Source organism: Myotis yumanensis, unplaced genomic scaffold (genome assembly GCF_028538775.1).
Source record: "Myotis yumanensis isolate MYYU_CA2020_CCGP unplaced genomic scaffold, mMyoYum1.0.hap1 SCAF_4, whole genome shotgun sequence".
NCBI lineage: Eukaryota > Metazoa > Chordata > Mammalia > Chiroptera > Vespertilionidae > Myotis > Myotis yumanensis.
In genome coordinates this window covers 32,930,994-32,954,110 of record NW_027223755.1, presented here as the reverse complement: position 1 = coordinate 32,954,110, position 23,117 = coordinate 32,930,994, and the positions used below count along the sequence as shown (strand labels likewise).

At 37.8% G+C, this 23,117-nt stretch overlaps 1 protein-coding gene across 2 annotated transcripts in view; it reads right to left on the bottom strand.

The window, feature by feature from the left end:
* The window catches only part of RNF180 (ring finger protein 180), a 92,920-nt gene that overhangs the window by 55,002 nt on the left and 14,801 nt on the right, over window positions 1-23,117 (bottom strand). For both annotated transcript variants that reach the window (XM_070412049.1, XM_070412048.1), the window contains exons 2-4: window positions 16,752-16,886; window positions 6,740-6,826; window positions 4,151-5,110 (exon numbers count right to left, since the gene is read on the bottom strand). In XM_070412049.1, coding sequence (XP_070268150.1) covers window positions 4,151-5,110; window positions 6,740-6,826; window positions 16,752-16,886 — 1,182 coding nt within the window. The remainder of the gene's footprint in view (window positions 1-4,150; window positions 5,111-6,739; window positions 6,827-16,751; window positions 16,887-23,117) is intronic.

Here is a 23,117-nt window from a genome sequence, read left to right as displayed (position 1 = left end):
TTTATTATTATTTTATAACATTAACAAAAAGGCAAAACCAAAGTAATGGAGACTAGAACAGTGGTTTTCAGGGATTAGAAATGGGACAAGAGTACGATAAATGAAGATATAATCAAGGCACAATTATAAAGGCACAACGGAGATTTTGGGGGTGATGAAACTGTCTGTATCCCCCTCCTGGTGGTTGTTATATGAATCTATACATGTGTTTAAATCATAGAGCCGCATTCTAAGAATAAATCAATTTTATTGCATGATGATAATTTTAAAAAACACAACCAAAAAGACTATGCTGAATTAAAAAAGGCTTGTTGGCTGAATGTAGCTCAGTACTGTCTTTCCCCAAAGTAGATGCTTAATTAACATTTGCTGAACAAAACCACTGAAAACTGGTTGTATTTTCTGCTTCAATATCAATCTCATTTATATTCCTAAGCTTCAAAAATTTCAACAACTTTTTGTGCGGTCATTAACATTTTCTATAATGGTATGTGCCACAGAAGTATATCTAGTTTGCACAAGAACAAATAATTTAAAATGTCAAATGAAAGTCAAAAATCTAGATTTCCCAACCAATTATTTAAACTTTAAAAAAGTTATCATTAATAAAAATTTTTTTAAATCTTGTATGCTTACCTTCTGCATTAAAAAAAGGACAGGATCTGTACTGAAATACACAAAAGCATGGTATACCAAACAAACAGTTAATAAATGCTTATAGAATTAACTAATCTTTATTAAATATGGGATGAGCTGAATAGCTAAGCCATTAATTCATCTCAAATATTAACTCTTTCTAGAATTTACATTTTTGTTTGAATTAGCAAAACTATTAAATTTTATCTTTATTCTTTCTGGCTCAAACCATGATGTGCACTCATATCCCTAACTCATGTCATTTCTATTTTAAATTTTCTTTGCTAAGGAGACATTGGGCATTTGCCTGTAGCTCCTGTGCAACAAACGAAACCTACTAGGATACCAGCATATCAATGAACTGTCATAGGTCTAAGACTCATTTATTAACTAAGCAGATGGGTTAAATCACATGTGTGTGAATGAATGAAAGTAAACATCAAAGGGGAAAAAACCATTAACTGTAGTCCTGCTTTGCTCTAAACTCTATAAAACAGTGTTCCTAGCTGGAAAATGATTACTAAGATAGCTGAGGTTTTTAGAAGTACCCAACCCAAGAATTAAACACATTTTTAAATTTGCAAATATGTAATCTGTATATACATACAATACAGCGTAAGTATAATTTTAATATTTCTTTTAAATTTCTATTTGTTAGAGAATTATTTTAGAGCCTTCCACATTTTAAAAAAAATGTAAAAAAATATGTTTTATTGATTTTAGAGAGAGGAGAAGGAAGAAGGATAGAGAGATAGAAACATCAATGAGAAACACTGATTGGCTGACTCCTACACACCTCCTCCTGGGGATCCAGTCAGCCTGCAGTCCCAGGCACATGCCCTGACCTGGAACGGAACCTGTGACCTCCTGGTTCATGGGTCCATGCTAAACCACTGAGCTACACCTGTTGGGCTCCACATTGCTTTTAAGATATTCTTTTTGGATATTCACTGAACATGTGACTATATCCAATGTATCTAGGTTTAGGTCAAATTTTCAATATATTTTTTAAATTTTACAGCTTCAATAAATTAAACTATAAAGTACTTTATAATGGTGCTAAATATATTCATTGATACATTCTACAATATATGCTTTGATGTCACAGTACACCATCACTTGCAAATAAACCAAACTGGAATATTCTTGTCAGTTAACCAGTCAAAAATATAATAAACTATTACCAATTATTATAATTGTACTATCTAATTGAAAGATGAAAAATACCTAACCTAATTAAAGCACTTAAAGCAGTAACTTTACTTTGTTCAGTCTATAACTAGATCATAAGCAATGAGTTTGCTTAACTGTTTTTAAAAGAATGAACTATTATGTAAAGTTGCAGCTTTCTACATTTTAGCTTTGATGACATTGTTAACACATTGCAGACGGATCATGAGAATTCTCCCTTCATATTACACAGTGTTTTACAAAGTATCATACTTTAAAAAGATATTAGCTTGTAAGAATATGTAATAAGTAACTTCAAAATGCAATGGGTATTTAATTTTAAAGCATGCCTTTAACATTTATGTAAAACGTTTTTTGAACTGTTCAATAGAAACTTATCTGGCCACTGGGTAAAGCTAGCAATAAGACTACTGGTCTGCAATGTGTTAATATTCAACATACTGATGAATAAGGATTACTATCTATATCAGTGGTTCTCAACCTTCTGGCCCTTTAAATACAGTTCCTCATGTTGTGACCCAACCATAAGATTATTTTCGTTGCTACTTCATAACTGTAATGTTGCTACTCTTATGAATCGTAATGTAAATATCTGATATGCAGGATGGTCTTAGGTGACCCCTGTGAAAGGGTCATTCGACCGCCAAAGGGGTCACAACCCACAGGTTGAGAACCGCTGATCTATATAATAAAAGCCTAATATGCAAATTGACGGAACAGCGGAACAGTCGGGGGAACGACTGGTTGCTATGACGTGCACTGACCACCAGGAACAGACACTCAATGTAGGAGCTTCCTCCAGCCTGCAGACCCCAGGCCAGCCAGGGCAGGTGCCAGTAGGGGGCCCCCCCCCCCCCCATCACCCCACCAGTCGCTCCACAGATCAGCCCTGATCTCTGGCCAGGCCTAGGGACCCTACCTGTGTACAAATTTTGTGCATTGGGCCTCTAGTCTATATATATAAAAGCCTAAGTGACCGTTATGACCAGACGACTGGCTGGTAGCTGTGACACGCACTGACCACCAGGGGGCAGACGCTCAATGTAGGAGCTGCCCCCGGTGGTCAGTGCGCTCCCACAACCAGCCTCCCTCGGCCGGCCAACCTCCCGTGGTCCCTCTCCCCCCGCAGGCCGGCCCTGATCACCAGCCAGGCCGAGGGATCCTACCCATGCACCAAGCCTCTAGTCCAGCCGTGGGCAAACTAATGCCCGTGGGCCGGATCCGGCCTGTTTGAAATGAATAAAACTAAAAAAAAAAAAAAAAAAGACCGTACCCTTTTATCTAATGATGTTTACTTTGAATTTATATTAGTTCACACAAACACTCCATCCATGCTTTTGTTCTGGCCCTCAGGTCCAGTTTAAGAACCCATTGTGGCCCGCGAGTCAAAAAGTTTGCCCACCCCTGCTCTAGTCTATTATGAACATGAAAATAATAAAGGCAATCTGCAAAAATAAAGTTGATGTAGAAATATACTAGTCCTCAATCTTCCAAATTTTCATCCATTGACTTTAATTGCTTTCCTCAGCACCTAACATTTATTGCTTAGTCCCTTCACACACCCCACCCTTGAACATACCATTCTGGGTACAGAAGCTGAAATCAAAGAGAAGCATGCTCTCACATAAAACTACAGTAATGGTCAATTGTCCTTTAGCTAAGGGGTGGGGAACCTTTTTTCTGCCAAGGGCCATGTGAACATTTGTAACATCTTTCACAGGCCATACAAAATTCTCAACTTAAAAATTAGCCTGCTATATTTGGTCAAACATTAAACTCACCCTTAATGCTTTCGATTTTGCGGGCCTTATAGGGCCCGTGGCCCGGACCTTCCTCGCCCTGCTTTAGATTACATTCACAGCATCACAGTTAACCATACCTGGATCATGTGGGCACTTAAATAAGGTCCTGGAAAATACCCATTAAAGCTAAATGTGATGAAAGGGAATGAATGCCACTAGATTAGATTTTCTTAGAGCAACTATTTTGCTTCAACTTAACTTGAAATAAAATCCTAACTTGAATTTACAATGTATATGGCAATCTAGTCTCAATATCATGGAGATTACTGTTCCTCTAGAATATTAACAGTACTGGGAAAAACTTCACAAAAGAATATTTTCTAAACATGTGTGAGCATAGAGATAAACATGTCAATTACAAGACAGCTGCATAATTAATTAAGTTCACCCAGAGAGAAATGTCATTTCAAAAATGATCAAAACCAATTTTTTATATAAGGTATTCAAAGTTAGCTCCTCCCCAAGCATCAACATTTACAATGTAGAACTTAACTTTTAGTAAATTCTTTAAAAAAAATTACCTGCTTCTGCAACCATCTTTCATGCCTTCGTTGCTTCCTCCTCAGATTCTTCAACTTGCTCCTTTCTCTCTTGCTGAGCCTCTGATGAATGGCACCCAATGGAAAACTGCCCGAGCGCAGAAAGTCCAGGGGCGAGAGGTGCTCCTCCTGGTCCGAGGCCTCCAGCGTGCGCCTGCCCGCGGAGGGCAGGTCCATCAGGAATGCCAGGCCGGTAGAACTGGCACGGTCAGGGCACACTGCAGAAGCTCCCAGACCACTCTGAAATTCTCCTCCTCTTTGTGTCTGGGTCTCTCGGGGAGCCACTGAAAACCTTGGCAGCAGCATATTAGGATCAAAATTGGACGCTATGTGAAAAGAACAGCTATTTTTACTAGATTCCAAAGGCAGGTCCAAAAGGTCCGCAGGCTGGGTTTCATCTAGTCTGGCACAGGCGGTGGTCTTACTATGTATTTCATAAAATGTGGGTAATAAAGTCAGCTTCTCACTGATGCTCAGATCCAAGCTCTGTGATTTTCTGTGGGAAGCTCTTCTGGTGCATCTGCCGGTCACGAGCTGCGGGACAAAAAGCTGGTATTTTGAATCGGATGCTTTGAAGAGCAGTTTTTCCTTCTTCATCTGAACACACGTCGACCGCACCTCCAGGCACAGTGCTTCTGTTAATCTCCCAGAGCCATTATTCTTTTGGGCCATGTTTAAAAGCCTGCGATTTCTGTTTTTGAAGGCACCGCCCGTCAGCAGAGCTTCGCTGTCACCACCTGACCGAACTCTAGGATGTGACAAGTATTTCGGCGATGGTCTCATTAGTAGGCCTGCCTGTGCTGGCTGGTAATCGGTCCGGCTCTTGGAGAGGTGTACAGCTGTACGCTGGCCACAGGAACATTTTGGAGTGCTGACAAAATTAAAGCCCCCTAAACGGGCCCCACAAAAAGGGCAATTCAGTTTTCCCACTGTCCACCGGGCCTGCAGGTAATAAAGGCAGATAAAGACAATGCATTCATTGTAAAGTAATAAAAAAAGAATGTGTGTGTGTGTGCATGTGTTTTTAAAGCCAACCACATGAAAGTTTTCTATGCCACAGAAAAGGCTGGCTTTCTGTTTTCTGATTAGTAGACAGAATAGTCAATGGAAACAAGCTTTCTAATGGAGATGAGCAGCTCCAAAGTTCTAGAATGATAACATATTGCACTTCGTGCCCATTGAAACAATACTCCTAAGAATTCTAAATGAATCTCTTAAACAATAGATTGAATATGGATACAGTGTGAGCTAATGAAAAGAAAAATGCACTACAGAACCAAGAAGCACATCAGTCTACAGAGCTTAATTTGCAAGTAAAATCTCACAGAAAAGTGTCTGTTTTGATACACTTCTTGCATACCAAGCACTGTGGGAGGGAATTTCCCCCAACCATCAGAATGAAGCTCTTCCTGCCGTTTACACACAACCAAAAGATATTGGCTGCACACTCCCAGGGAGCGTTTTCTATACTCAGATTTGAAATTAACGATGGGCTGGCTTAAAATCTTTTTTTCAACAGAGGCAGTGAAACATCTGCTGTGTCCTAATACAGTTTGTGAAGTTCAGGACACGTACAAGCACCACACTGGCATTTCCCCAATGAATCATGACAATGTGAGAATGGATGCAAGGAATAGCTAGCTATCAAATGTTATCGTTTAACAACAGCAGCAAAAACGTTAAGGTAGTCAGTGGAGAAAGACAACTATATTTTTCTAAAACTCATATTACTTATAGTTTTCTAAGACTTGTGTCTTGAATTGTGAGAAATAATGATACTATACTATTAACAAGGTGAGTTCTTACTCTTATATTACATTAAAGATCCTTAAAAGTGTGGTATTTTGATTTTTACTGTGTTAAGTCATTAATTATCATTTATTTTATTATGCATACATGAATACTATATACAGGATATTTCATTCACTCAATAGACACTGTTCTATGTGCTGGGGATACAGTAATAAACAAAATATAAAGATCCTTGACTTCATGGAGTCTACATCCTAGTAGGAGAGCTGAGCAATTGACAAGAGTGCATATATATGCATTATATACATTAAATTTAAACTGTGTATAATAATTCATGTAATTATATTTGTAAGATGTACTTATGCATATTTAAAGTATTACTTATAGTTTGTGTCTGTGTAACTTATAGATAGGTAGGTAGAGCAGAGACGGAAGAAAGGAGTGTGAATAGTGGTAACAGTGAGGATAGTTGATAGAGAGGTCAGGTGATGCCTCCTTGAGAGGAAAGGAGGGAACAGGTGAGTACCTGTGGGAAGAGCTTTCAAGCCAGGGGGAGTACCAAATGCAAAGGTGAAGTAGACAAGTGCTGAAGCACTCCAGTAATAATAAAGAAGCCATAAGTGTAGAGTTACACAGCTTCTGTATATTGTACTGTGTGTTCACCAACCCAAGTCAAGTCTCCTTTGAAAAATAATTTAAAAAAAATAATTACATAGCTTTCCATGTCTGTTGAAATAATGCATCTAAGAAAAATAGCTCTAAAATAAGGACATCTGAAGGCAGTACATCCCTAATTTCACTCTGACTCCGGGAACTTACTTTTTGTAATAGGCGGTCTATCCATTCTGGAAGGGCTTCTATATTCATGTGCCACACACGACAGGTATTTTGATCATCAGCTGAGTCCTGTTATATCAAAATGCATGGTATTAGCTATTACCAGTTCAGAATTCATTTCACAAATTCGTATTTGAATAAAACACAAAAATATAAGTTCAATTTTAGCTAGGAAGGAATAGACAGTGCCTTCCTCTCCTCATTCCCATTTCCAAAAACAAACCCACAAAGACAAAAAAGAAAAAAAAAGTATTTTCAGGACATAACTGCCTATGAATTAAAAAAAAAAAAAAGCCCTCCAGTTCACTGAGTTCATCTATTAAAGTGTTGGCCAAACCTACAGAAGTTATTTTATCACAGATCCTCGTAAGATGATAACAGGGACATTTCAGGCAGAGAGGGATTTAATTCTTGGTTTCAAACTGGCAACGTAAGTTCGTATACCAGTCTATTCTCCCTGTTAAGCCACAAAACCTATAACAAGATATTTAAATTTTTTTTAATTAATAGCTAAACTAGAAAATACAGATGGGGAGATTTCAATGAACCAGAAATTGAGAGGAACCTCTGAAAGATTAATGAGGGAAACAGCAGCATACTGTATCCAAGTACATAGTAGATAAGAACCACACAGAGAATGGTCCATGCCAAAGTGGTGGAAACTAGAAGCAGGAAGGGCTCTGGGAAACTATTAGAAGTGAAGATGAAGTCTGTGTGTCTCCAGCCAATATAGTATTTGGGGCAGAGAGAAATAGCACAACATCGCAGGGTGGCTGGAAAGGCCTGGAAAAAATGAAAAGCATCCACAGTCAGTGCAGAAGATGAGCTAGGGAGGACCAACTTCTATTCTCACTGAAAATAGTACCATGACTTATAAAGAGTGTGATGTAGATTTGTTTGCACTAATAATATATATCTCTAATACATATTGTTTGATTTTCTTTGAAAAAGCAAGTGAAAGAGAAATACATACAATTCTGTATTATGATATTAAAAGCATACACAGCTTAAAGACAGTATTGCACTTTTCTATGGAAACATATATATGTAAATTTTTTAAAAAGTACCTAAAAGGAAACTAACTTTTCCATGATTGTTTTAATGGGATAATATATTATACTTTGTAAAATTTAAATGTTACTTAAAAATTGATTCAAATAAAAATAAAATATTGGTTCTAGAAATGCTAGAGTAAGAAGTATTAGACATGTTCTCACCATTTAAATTGATAAAAGTAGGCAAGATGAAAAACATTGATAACATGAGACAAAGATAGACACTTTATAATGACAAAGGGGACAATTAATCATTTGTCAATATATATGCGCCCAACCTAGGAGCACCAAATATATAAAGCAACTATCAACAGACACAAAGGGAAAAACTGACAAAAATGCAATTAAGTAGGGGACCTGAATACCCTGTTGACAGCAATGGATAGCTCATCCAATCATAAAGCCAATAAGGAAACATCAGCCTTAAATGATATATCAGAAAAAATGAACTTACTATTTTTAGAATTTTCCATCCCAAAACCACAGAATACACATTCTTTTCAAGTGCACATGGAACATTCTCAAGGATGGATCATATTTTGAGGTACAAAACTAGTCTCAATGAACTTGAGAAGACTGAAATCATATCAAGCTTTTTTTCCAACTATAGAAGAAACTGGAAATAAACTATAAGAAATCTGGAAAACCACAGATATGTGGAGATTAAACAATATGCTATTGAACGACTATTGGGTCAAAGAAGAAATAAAAGAAGAGTTTTTAAAAATACAAAGATACAGATGAAAAAGAAAATACAAAATACCAAAATTTGGGGGGCTGCAACAAAAGAGGTACTAAGTGGGAAGCTAATAGCAGTACAGGCCTACTTCAAAAAACCAGAAAAATTTCAAATAATCTAACATCACACCTTCAGGAACTAGAGAAGAACAAACAAAGCCCAAAGGAAGTAAAATAATAAAAAAATTGAGCAGAAATAAATGAAATAGAGAACAAAAAGACAAAAGAAAAAAAATAATCAAGAGTTGGTTCTTTGACAAGAACAGACATATAGATCAATGGAATAGAATAGAGAGCCCAGAAATCGGCCCGAACCAATATGCTCAATTAATTTTTGACAAAGGAGGCAAGAACATACAATGGAGCCAAGATAGTCTCTTCAATAAATGGTCTTGGGAAAATTGGACAGATATATGCAAGAAAATGAAACTAGACCACCAACTTACACCATACACAAAAATAAACTCAAAATGGATAAAGGACTTAAATGTAACACGGGAAACCATAAAAATTCTAGAAGAATCCAAAGGCAACAAAATCTCAGACATATGCCGAAGCAATTTCTTCATTGATACAGCTCCAAGGGCAGTTGAAACTAAAGAGAAAATGAACAAATGGGACTACATCAAAATAAAAAGCTTCTGCACAGCAAAAGAAACCATCAACAAAACAACAAGAAAACCCACTGCATGGGAAAACATATTTGCCAATGTCATATCTGATAAGGGCCTAATCTCCAAAATTTATAGGGAACTCATACAACTTAACAAAAGGAAGATAAACAATCCAATCAAAAAATGAGCAAAGGACCTAAATAGACACCTTTCAAAAGAGGACATTCAGAAAGCCAAGAGACATATGAAAACATGCTCAAAGTCACTAATCATCTGAGAGATGCAAATCAAAACAACAATGAGGTACCATCTCACACCTGTCAGAATGGCTATCATCAACAAATCAACAAATGACAAGTGCTGGAGAGGATGTGGAGAAAAAGGAACACTCGTGCACTGCTGGTGGGAATGCAGACTGGTGCAGCCACTATGGAAGACAGTATGGAGTTTCCTCAAAAAACTAAAAATGGAACTTCCATTTGACCCTGTGATCCCGCTTCTAGGAATATATCCCAAGAAACCAGAAACACCAATCAGAAAGGATATATGCACCCCTATGTTCATAGCAGCACAATTCACCATAGCTAAGATTTGGAAACAGCCTAAGTACCCATTAGTAGATGAATGGATTAGAAAACTGTGGTACATCTACACAATGGAATACTATGCTGCTGTAAAAAAGAAGGAACTCTTACCATTTGCAACGGCATGGATGGAGCTGGAGAGCATTATGCTAAGTAAAATAAGCCAGTCAATGAAGGAAAAATACCACATGATCTCACTCATTCATGGATAATAGAGTCCATTATAAACTTTTGAACAATAATAGATACAGAGGCAGAGCTACCTCAAACAGATTGTCAAACTGCAGCGGGAAGGCCAGGGAGGGTTGGGGGGCAGGAGGGAGGGGGGTAAGAGATCAACCGAAGGACTTGTATGCATGCATATAAGCATAACCAATGGACATAAGACACTGGGAGGTAGGGGAGGCCAGGGGATTGTCAAGGGTGGGGGGAAAAAAAAGGACACATATGTAATACCCTTTGTAATACTTTAAGCAATAAAAAAATTTTTTAAAAAAAGAGCAGAGGTGGGAAAAACTTCAGACTGAGGGAAATGAAGATCCCACAGGCTGAGTGACCTTTGGCCTCTGGGCCTCTGTTCATAAAATTAGTGGATCGCACTAGGTGATCTTCGTTCCTTCTTTTTCTAACATTCCATGTCTTCTAAAAAGTATGAACATCAATGTGGTGATTGCCAGGGGGTGGGGCTGGGGGTGGGGAGATAGAGGGAGGTGGAAGGGGGTATAGGGGGTATAAATGGTGATGGACAGAGACTTGAGGTGTTGAACACACAATACACTGTGGAGATGATGTGTTGTAGAATTTTGCACCTGAAACATGTATCGTTTGGTTAACCTGTGTTATCCCAATAAATTCAATACAAATAAAAAAAAAAAGAGTTGGTTCTTTGAAAAGATAAATAAGACTGGCAAAAATAATTCAATATAATTCAATATATTAACAGAATATGGAAGAAAAAGATGAAGAACATTTCAATACATGTGGAAAAAATCATTTGATAAAATTCAACACTCATTCATGATAAAAACTCTCAGAAGACTAAGATAGCAAGGGCATCTACTATAAATTTTAAAGATGCTATATGAATATTCCTACAAGAATAAACATTGGAGTTGTATTTCTAGGTAAGTGGGAGAAGTTTTACAATGTACTTATTCTTATTCTTACTAGGTTAACAAAAAGTTATTACTATGACCAGGCATTGTTTAAGGGTTTTATTATTTTACAAATAAGGAGAAACGAGAAATAAAGTAACTTCTATGTAACTTGTCCAAGGTCACAGATAAGCAGCAAAGCAAATATTTCCATCCAGGCAGTCTGGCTTCAATAATCGTGTCCGCGGTCACTAAGCTTCCTATACCAAATAAATCATTAATTTTATCGTTCTGAGGGCAATGAACCTCCTTACATCATTAGTCCAAGTGTGTTTTAAGACACAATGCTACTATTCTTCCCTAAGCTTACAAAACAAAACAAACAAACAAAAACCTGGGGCATAATTTATTTTTAAATTAACCAAGAATATACACAAACTTACACAGAAGAAAGGCAGGTTTTAGAAAACATTACACAGTTGATGGTTATGTGAACCCCAACCCAATCTCCTTCATTTGAGAACAATTAATATAAAATAAGCATATATTTTTCTCTAAATAGTTAAAAGTTAAAGCATACTTTTATGCCAACAACAACAGACTAAAACCAGTTACAGCAACTGATATAGGTGAGAGGAGTACAAAGGCTGGGTTAAGCATGTATAGCATTCTGCTCCCTTTCCTGAAAGCTTAGAAATGGCAGAGGCAACCAGGGTAAACACAGAAGCTTCGATTATAAATGAGACTGACAACTATTTCACTCGTATTTATGAACACAAAGCCTTAGAAAAATAATGTGTATGACATTCATGTTATTTACTTCCAATATAATTTTACAGGTAAAATGGGACATAGCAACTATTAAGGTTTGTAAGTCTATAGTCACTTAATTTTAAAAAATCACACAAATATATGATAAAACAAGTTCTAATGAGTGTATGTTAAGATGATTGATTAAACTGGAAGCAACCTGATTTGAACAAAGCCTTTATAGTAGGGGACTAACAGGTTATCTCCTTGGGAAAAAATTAAACTGAAAATTAGAAAAACTTTATTAGGAGGATTTTATAAATTCTACTAGACAAATTTTTATGTCTGAAAATTATCACATTGGGTGAAGAGAGGAAGGAAAGAGAAAGTAACTAACAATTTCACACAATGCTGTCAGAAAAATGTTGATAAAATACTTTGAAAATGAAATTTTTTGTTCAAACAGCAGGTGGGGCTAATGCACTGTTATTTCAATTTTTGTGTTAAGGGTGGAGACTTTAGTGGCTGTGTAGGAGAACCTAATTTTAAAATTATAAATTTTATGCATTATCATCTTTACCATTTAATGATATTTAAGATTTTTAATTAAGCAGAACATGTTAAATGTAAAATATTGATGCAAAGAATTTAATATTATTATATAATGTTTTGAAAGATGTTTAACACGATATTTCTCATGTTAGCAATAACATTCCCTTACTAATTCATTAAAAGTGAGCCAAATATATTATTTAACTACTGCAGTTATAAACACTACAGAAAAAGATCAGGTAACAAAAATGTCATTTAATTAACATTACTAATTAAATGTTTAAAGTATTACAAATGTAAAGAAACCACATTCTGCTGGACTGCCTGGTTTTTCTATTTATACTTTAAGAAGGTACTTCAAGGTGAAAGGGAATGAATGAAAAAAAAAATGAAAGCCTCACTTAAGGGCAGTCTCCCCGAATCCATTCTTGCTACCTTTCTAATTCACTCATCACACAATAGCCAAAATTATATTTTTTTAAATTTAATGGTTATGTCATTCCTTTTCAGCGTCTTCCCAGCTCTTAAAGATCAAAGTTCTTAATTTAGTGTACAAAAACCATAAATGATCTAACCAATACTCATCTTTCTAGCTTCAAATCTTGCCAAACTCCCTCTGAATCTCTCAGCTCCAATCATGGGAATCTTCTAGTTCCAAGGATACACCACAGTCTCTCCAACACAGGGCCTTTGCACATGCTGATCCCAAAGCTTGGAATGTGCTCCCTCTGGACTGCCCTTGCTACTCATCCACCTTATCTCCACACAAGTCACTTCCTCAGAAAAGCTTCCCTGACACAAGTAGGTCCAACCCCCTGTCTATATATATCCTATTCTTACAGCTCTCTATACTTTTCATTTTTGCCACCTAAACAGCTGAAATTTAATATGTATGATCGATCCCTATCCTGAAAACTTCACAAGGACAGAATATCTCCCTTCTGTTCTTTGACGTTCCAGTGCCTATCACAGGACCTGTCATGTCTTAGTCTGCTTGGTTTGCCCTATAAAATACCACAGACTGGGTGGCTTAAGCAATAGACATACACTCCTCACATTTCTGGAGACTAGAAGTCAGAGATCAAAGTGCCAGCATGTTCAGGTTCTGGTGAAAGCTCTCTTCTCAGATTGTAGACTCTATGTCCTCACGTGGGAGGAACAGAGTAATGGAGAAAGAGGGAGAAAGAGAGTGGTGAGAAGGGGAGAATAGAGAAAGTTCGAGAGACACAGAGACATTTGATAAGAGGCCATAGCCTCTTTTCAAATCGGGGTCCCATTCTTATTACCTCATTAGCCTTAATTACCTCCCAAAAACATATCTTCAGAATCAGTCATATTGGGGGTTAGGACTTCCATACATGAATTTGGGGGCGGGAGGGAGGGCACAATTTAGTTCCTAGCAGGTAATAACACTACATATGGAATAAATATATGCTAACACTAAGAAAAGGGCACATAAAATATTTAAAATGTAATAAGCAATACAAATAGAATTTATTTCAGTATTATAGCTACTGAAGAAAAGATACCAGCAGGATAATAAAGCCAGAAAGAAAATGAGCAAAAATATCCAGCCAAAAAGGTGAAGGAGAAACTATATAATCTATGATCAATTCAATATTCATCGATCATATTTATGGCCATCACTGTATTGGTAACATAAGAATGAAACACTTCACAGCCTGGTTATGGAAAGAGTCATAACCCAAATGATTATAGTGCTTCGAAGTAAGTGTTGGACCATTCCCCAGTTTCCATTTTCCTCCACTCTCTGGAACTTGGTATCTGCCCCTACAACTCTCACACTACAATGAACATTGACCAATGACCTCCTTTTTGCTACAACTATTGCACACTTTTAGTTCTCATTCAGGGTCTCCACACTCTGCACAAAGCTGGGGCACCTTTCACTGACTAGCATCCTCTACAACTGTGTAGTGCACAGCATGCTCCCTGAAGGCACTGTCTGATCTTCTACATCTCCCCACAACATTCAATACGACTAACCAATACGTACTTCTGGAAGACATCTGCCCTTTGATTTTCATAACACTGTACCCTACTTCCTAGTCTTATCTTTCTTGCTATTCCCACCTCCCTATCTTGTGAACTTCTTTTTTCTGTCCACTCTTTAAATATTCCTAAGAACTCTTCTTTCTCACTTCATTCACTCTGTATGGTGTTCTCATCTACTCTTGAAGCTTCACTCACCTCTTATATGTGACGACTCCCATATAGTTCAGATCCATTTTAAATTCCATACCCATAGAACCAGCAGAAACCCCCAAATCTCTATTTGAATGTTTTGTAGGTCGCATAAACTTGACATGTCCTAAAGTACACTGAAACTGTTTAAAAAACTAAAATTGAGGACACCATTCTCCTCATGGCCCTGGACATCACTTCTGTTATTTTATATTTATACTAGAGGCCTGGTGCACGAAAGAAATTCGTGCACAGGTGGGGTCCCTAGGCCTGGCTGGCGATCAGGGCCTATCGGGGCTGTCTTGCCCAGTCCCAATTGGGGCCTGCCGGCTGCCAGGGCCTACCAGACAGGGGATCTAGGGGGAGGGACCACAGGAGGTTGGCTGGCTGTGGGAGGTTGGCTGTGGGAGTGCACTGACCACCAGGGGGCAGGTCCTGCATTGAGGGTCTGCCCTCTGGTAATCAGTACACATCATAGCAACTGGTCAACCGGTCATTCCGGTTGTTCGGCTGTAATGGTCGCTTAGGCTTTTATATAGAGAGATTTTTAGATCTTTTATTGTTACTTTGCTTTTGGTTTGGTTCTTGCTACATTTCATGCATCTCAGACTTGAAGGTGTGGTAGGAGCCCCCTTTTCTCCCTGTAGACATAGTAGATTGTTTGAAATTCCATTCTAAATTCCCTTACTACATGCAAGTGGCTGGAAAACTAAAGCTCAAATGTCCCAGATTTCCTTTCAGTTCAAGTTCCACACACGGCCTGGCTTCCACCAAGCTGATGCACCTGCTCAATACTATAGAAGCAGAAGCGATGACTATCTGTGCTGACTTCAGGCAAACTTGTTTTTGGAAGCACTTGGTTAGTGTGCAGCAAAAGTTACAGTAACTCCAGTGCCCAGTTCCTAGCTTGATGGGGGCTGAGAGGCAGAGTGTGAGGCTCCCATTTCCTGGCACGGGGCCACGATAAAGGAATACAGTCCTGGAGACAAAACCTATGGATGCTGTTTCCCAGCTTCCTAATCCTCAATGCTGTTCTGAGAGCCATTTCATATCTGACAGGGTATGGAACATATGAAGAAGAAGTCCAGGGTTTGCTCAGGGTAGGGAGACCCAAAGGGGGAATCCCTACATAAAGCTGGGTTGTAATGTCAGCATCAGGGTAAGTGAAACATAAACCTGTTGCTCAGGACAGCACAGCCGGAAACCTGCCTATCTCAAATTTGGTATTCAGTAGATGGAAACGAAAAAAATCTTCCCCTCTGGGTACAGAAGGATTTCTTAACAAAAAGTAAAAAACATAAAAGACATGATTAATAAATTCATCTATATTATGTTATGAACTATTCATCAAAAAGACCATAAAGAGAGAAATATAAATTATATAAACTGGCAAAAGCTATTTGCCAATACAATAAACAACAAGGGAATAGTATTTAGAATAAAGAACTCCCAAAAATAAAAACAAAACTACCTAATAGGAAAGCAGGCAAGAAAAAAAGACATTTTACAGAAAACACAAATAGCCTCAGACAATGAGACGATGTTAGAGTGAAAAGGAAATAACCATGATCAAATGTGCCTGAGGCAAAACACACAAAGCCCAAGTGTCTCTCAAAGAAGAGAAAGAAAACAATGATAGGTGACCACAGCCACTCTCTCTGTTGAAGTGAGAATTCCCTGTAAGATCCATGGGTTGCTGTCTATTTTACACCTCTTAGATATTGCTCTTAGGGAAGTTTAGGGATTTTACTTTTGTTGAATTAAAAACATTTATTTTTAGCCCTGGCCAGTGTGGCTGCATTGTCCTATACACCAAAAAAGTTGCAGGTCCGATTCCTGGTTAGGGCACATACTCAGGTTGCGGGTTTGATCTCTGGTTGGGGTGCATACAGGAAGCAACCAATTGATCTCTCTCTCTCTCTCTCTCTCTCAGAATCACCTAAAAAAACATATAGAAACATTTATTTTTATCAGGGCAACCAGGTAACACTTTTTGAATATTATTCAGGTGTTCCTATTGACTTTTTGATTATACACGAACTTTCTCTTCTAGGCTCATAGTGAATCCTCAAAAAATAAAATACAATAGGTTTTCCATTTCTTAATAGGATCTTGAATTTAATTGTTTGGTGATGAGTAAGATTCACTCCTGGTAGGGATAAAAATATGGACTATTATTACCTTATGTCTATGATATTACACTTGAAACTTTAAGGTCATGTTAATGTGAGCAGCTAACGGTAAAATTAAGTAACTTGGGAAGGTGGGATGCCTTTTGAATAGCACTTTGAAATGTTTTTAGTAGGTAAAGCTAAGTCGGGCGTGGAGGGAAATGTGTGCCCACGTGGGTGGCCACACCATTCCTAAACTAGGAAACTAAAACTAGAGTTAGCGGTACTGACCTTAGTCACTTGATTCTCAAGATAGTTCATGAAACAACCAGAATGTGCTATACATTTTCTACATTTCCAACACCGAAGAACATTTATTTCTTCTTGATTATGATTTTCAGTTATCACTTCTTTACTTCTTTTCATCTGTGGGGAAATAAATTAATGTTAGAATGCTAAACTGTCACATTAAACTTGATTTTCTAAACCCTTTGTACAGCATTTGCTACATATGGAGCAGAAGGAAGGGAATTATTATTTATTGAGGTACCTACTAGTTACCAGAGTTTAGGTTAGAAGCACTCTGTAAACAAGGTCTGGGATTGGAAATTCCGTTTCATTATTATGATGATGCACTGTTAGTAACTCCCAGCTTACTTTATTTTTGCAGAACAGTTTCTTTCCATCTGTTACTGAAAGTGGTAAAAGGCAATTGTTGAAGGTCAAATAAGTTCTTGCAGTGGCTTTAAGACATTTTGAATAGCCACAGCATTACATTTTAAATATAAGATTTATTGAGTTGTGGTTAATTTTGTGAAAATTGAAACTTACTTACTTTAATCAAATTGATGGCAAAAATCCCTTATGCTGAATGCAAGGGATTGTATATTGTACTCAGTGGAACAGTTAACTGTACTACGTCTTGTGGCATGTGTAGTCAAACAAATAAACTTAAGAGAACAGATCTACCAATTTTATAGTTTATTTTATACCTGATATTTGATAGCAATGCTGTGATTTAGACCAATTTATAAAAACAGTTTCACATTAATAAGGATTCCAAAATAGATGCAGTGTATTCAATAATTGGCCTGCTACCTATTCATTATAAAGAAAGGGAATGTTCATTTATTAAGCTACCCACAAGAGTCTACTGCCTTGTTCCTAGCCACATTTCCTCATTTGTTAGCTCTTTCATTTTTCATTCATTCAGTGAACATTTACAAAGAGCTAACCATATGCCACAGTAAGTCCAACTCCAGGGGCACAAAGATGAATAAACCTTATTTTCTGTTACAGAAGTGCTTGCTGTGCTATAACATCAATAGTTTCCACTCTAGCCCATTAGACTCACTTAGGAAGCTTTAAGAAATAGTGATGCTTAGGCCCTACCCCTAGACATTTTGACTTATTCTTGAGATGAGGAGGAAGTTAGGAATGGGCACTTTAAAGAAGTATCCCTGGTGATTCTAGAGCAGGGGTGGGCAAATTTTTTGACTCGAGGGCCACAATGGGTTCTTAAACTGGACCAGAGGGCCAGAACAAAAGCATGGATGGAGTGTTTGTGTGAACTAATATAAATTCAAAGTAAACATCATTACATAAAAGGGTACGGTCTTTTTTTTTTTTTTTTTTTTTTTTTTAGTTTTATTCATTTCAAACAGGCCGGATTCAGCCCGTGGGCCGTAGTTTGCCCACGGCTGTTCTAGAGTGTGGTCAGGGTGAGAACAGAGATGCACTACAGAAACAATGAACTACAATGCAACAGCTATAAGGACTACAAGAGAAGAAACACAGATGGATCTTCACCACACTTAAAGGAAGGATTTAAGGAACTCTGCCTGAGAGAGCACAGCATGCCCCTGTTGCAGCCAATCTAGCTCTGACCATCAGGTTGCTAGGCAGCAGTTCTGTATCTGCTAACATCTTCAGAACCCACCTTAGCTCAAATTTTTCTTTTACAGACGCTCCCCAGAAAAGAAAATTACTCCCACAGTAACTGAACACACCTGACCAGAAGCACTGGTCATGCTGTATCACACTTATCTGTGTGTATTGGTGTCTTACTGATTTAATTGTGAGCTCCTAAAAAGCACCATATTCTATTCCAGCGGTCACCTTTCGGACCTCACAGACCACCAATGGTCCGCAGACCACCGGTTGGCGATCACTGTCTCTCTATTCCTACAATCAGACATAGTATCTCTGGTACCAAAAAAAAGACACTCAACCAATGTTTGTTGTAATCAAATTAACAAGGTCTGGCAGAAAGCTCAACTTACAAAAAAGTTTTACCCCCATCCCAAGTGTTCAGTATGTCTCCCAACTAATGGGACAAACCAAATAGAAGTCCTTTTGCAGGGACCTGAGAAGTTCAAGGGAAGAAATAAACCTAAGCTTATACATAACTGAGATTGAAAGGAGAACTATCAGTTACCCAATAGTGATATATTTACGGGAAAGCTGAAGTGGCTTATGTCAGAGAACTTTTATTAAAAGAAGAGGTTGAATATGGTACAGGAATTTAGAGAAAAAGGAAGGGAGAGGGAGAGAGAGAAACATCAATCAGTTGTCTCTTGTGTGCAACCCAACCAAAGAAGAAACCCACAACCCAAGTATGGGCTCTGACTGGGAATAAAACCCACAACCTTTTGGTGTATGGGACGACACTCCAACCAACTGAACCACACTGGCCAGGGCAACAAACTGTTTTTTAACTGCATGTGTGAAGAGTCAAATGACTACTGATAGACTTTGTCACCACTGTCATGATTCTGTGAAGGGACCAGAAGTTTTACTCATTACTGCTTTTGTATTATTAATGAAAACGTCAACACAGTAAAATAAAAGGCGCAAATAGCATCTTAGTATTACCAAGAAACCAGTGTGAGCTGAATTTTCTGAAGGATTAGAGACACCGGGGCCATGAACCACATTTTGAGAACTGCTAGTTTACGCAAAACAACTGTCCCAAAAGTGATGACTACGAAAATCTTATTTCCTACCAATATCCTTTAAAATATTTAAGAATAGATGTGTCTCTATGGAAAAACATATTTATAACAAATTGGTTGAATTTTCTATAAAGCCAGCTACTGGAATTATAACCTCCATGAAGAATTTTCATTCCTTCATTTACCTTTTGCTATTTACTACTTTTTCTGATAAAATATCAGAGGTCTAATTCCATACTCCTGGGTCTCCAATTTTGCTTACCTCTTCTTTGTAATTCATGGATATAAATGAGATATAGTGGACAAAATTATAAACTATTAAAATTAATCTAAAATTAGAAAGCAAAAATAAACCAAAAAACTTTAAAAATCAAAATAGAATTGAAATATTTTCTTCAAAACCCATAAAAAATAAAGAGAGGCCCAGGCAAAATTTATATAATTGGAAAATTTCACCTATCCTTTAAGAAATGAACAGTCTTTGTAACTTATATAATTGTGGCCCAGAACATATAATAGGAAGACTAACTCCACAAATATAACCTTGTGTATTAATTAGACAAGGAGATATAAAATTAGGCAAGGAGAGTTATAAAAAATTACATACCAATATATTCATGAACATAGATAATAAAATCCTAAGTAAAATATTAGCCAACAGAATTGATCAGAAAATTAAAAGAATAACACATTTTGGCCATATAAATTCATTTCTAGAAATTCAAGGGTGTTTCATTCAAACACACACACACACACACACCCCAAAATTATTAAAAGAAAAAACACATGGCCACCTTAAAAGATACAAAACAAAACTTTTGATGAAACTCAGTGCTTACTGTAAAAACTTGCAGTAATGTTAGAGTTAGCCTTCTGTGTGTGTCTATGCCCCACGCCCCTCATCTGTGCCCCATGTCCATGCCTATCTCCGTTTGAAAACAGTGGATAAAGAATGCTCAACATGGAGCAATGCCTACAGGGACAACTTTCATCATCTGGTCCTGGACCCAAGGTCAGTTTGTCATGATAGGTGGAAGTCAAGGAACTGCAATGGGACAAGAAATCAGAGCTGTGTGTTCCTCTTCCTACAGGGGGATTTCTTATCACCAAGGAAACACTGGAGAATGGAGATACAGGAATGTGTCCCTGCTGCTCTCTGACTATGAAAGTGACATAAATCAAATATCAGTTTATATGTGGATAAGCAGTCCCAGCCCATTTACCACCAAAGAAATGGTTAAATGTGAATGAAGACTTTTGGAATACAAATCCTGAACAGTTGGGAATAGGCCAAGGCAGAAAAATTTAACATAAAGTAAACCTCTCACATCGGGACTGTAAACAAAAATCTGGAGATACCTTTTTAAAGAGAGTATATTTAGGTAAGGATTTGAAAACTGAGAAATGAAGTTCTTCATATTCTCAGTATGAACTGGGAATATGTTCCAAAATGGAGGGGGCATCTTAGAGTTTATAAAGGCAAAAGCTGCCGAACCGGTTTGGCTCAGTGGATAGAGCGTCGGCCTGCGGACTGAAAGGTCCCAGGTTCGATTCCAGTCAGGGGCATGTACCTTGGTTGCGGGCACATCCCCAGTGGGGGTTGTGCAGGAGGCAGCTGATCGATCTCTCTCATCGATGTTTCTGGCTCTCTATCTCTCTCCCTTCTTCTCTGTAAAAAATCAATAAAATATATAAAAATAAAAAAAATAAAGGCAAAAGTTGCTAGGAGCTGTTGATCAAAGAGATGGGTTGCTAGGGGCAACAAGACCATAAACTCCATCATTTCTGATTGGTGGGCGCATTTTGATTCTCAATAGTTGTCTGACCCAGTGAACAAGCAAGTTGGGTTGTGAGGTGAGTACAATCTATATATATAAAAGCCTAAGTGACCGTTATGACTGGACGACCAGACGACCAGACGGTAGCTATGATGCGCACTGACCACTAGGGGGCAGATGCTCAATGCAGGAGCTGCCCCCTGGTGGTCAGTGCACTCCCACAGCCAACCTCCCACTGCTGGTCAACCTCCTGCGGTCCTTCCTCCCCGGCCAGCCAGCCAACCTCCTGTGGTGCCTTCCCCGGCCGGACGCCCCGATTACTGGCCAGGCCCAGGGTCCCCTCCCATGCACGAATTCGTACAGCGGGCCTCTAGAAAATAAATAATAAATGAATTCAGTCTCAAGCATATCTTAGCAAGTCCTAGTTTCAGCTCAGGCCCATAGAACAAAAAGGCTGTCTTTGATCACACAATCATAGTACAGGGAGTATTACTTAACAATGACACAAGGAGTGCGATTTATCAAACAGTACAATCAGCCTGGGGGAGGCTGCTGGCCTTTCTGGAGCCCAAAAGGGCAAAGTTATGCTCTGCAAGCAGCTTCACACCTCAAACTGCAAAAATTCAAGTTTTGGATCACAAGTTACGATATTAAAGTTCTTATAAGTCATCAGGACAACAGATTTGTAATTTTGTATTTCACAGAACTTTGAATGTGAATATTCTAACTTTTTTATCAGAATAATAAAGAAAAACAATTTTAAATTAGTATTTTCCAGCAATTTCATCATCTTCATACATGAACATCTAATTATTTGGGTAGAGAGACAGGGAGGGAAAATAGGTTGAACATAGGAGGATTTTAGCTTATGTTACTATAGTGGAGAATTAATGACATCATACATTTGCTAAAAGTTCTAAAACTATATAACACAAAGACTGAGCCCTAATGTAAACTAAGAACTTTAGATTAAAATAATAGATCAATATAAGGTGGGACAAAAGCAGTTGTGAGTACCTGAAAGTTTATTTTTGTATTATTTATTTATTAATTATTCTATTATTTTCCATACAAACTATAAACCTACGTTTGCCCCAGCCTGTATTAATTCATCAATTGTAAAAAATGTATCACACTAACATAAGATGTTAATAATAGGAAAAACTGTGTAAGAGGGATTATATGGGAGATTTCTGATCAATGTTTTTATTTGTTTGTTTTTAAAGTATATTTTTATTGATTTCAGAGAGGAAGGGAGAGGAAGAGATAGAAACATCAATGATGAGGGGGAATCATTGATTGGCTGCCTCCTGCATGTTGGACTAAGCCCACAACCCAGGCATGTGCCCTTGACCGGAATTGAACCTGGGACACTTCTGTCCACAGGCTGATGCTCTATCTACTGAGCCAAACTGGCTAGGGCTCTGATCAATGTTTTAAAGCTAAAACTGCTCTAAAATGAAATTCTGTTGATTAAAAATAGTTATTTTGATGTCTAATACTAACATATGCTCAAAGTTATTAATATTTGTTAACTGAAAAGGGCAAGTTTGCGTTTGTCTTGGCTATTGAGATCATTAAAAATAGCTTTTCCTTTGAAATTTGACAACATTGGTTTCCTTAAAGAAAAATTTCTTGTCAGTATGATACCTGTATTAGTTTACTTGGGCTGCTGTAACAGAATACCACAGACTGGGTGGCTTAAAGAACAGAAACTTGTTTTCTCACAGTTCTGGAAGCTAGAAATCTAAGATCGGGGGGCCAAAAGTTTGGGGTTCTAGCGAGGGCTCTCTTCCTAGTTTGTAGACAGCTGCTTATCTCTGAGTCTTCACATGGCCTTTCCTCTGTGCATGTGCACTTCTGCCCTCTTCCTGTTCTTATAATGACAACGGTCCTATTAGATTGGCATCCCACCCTTATGACTT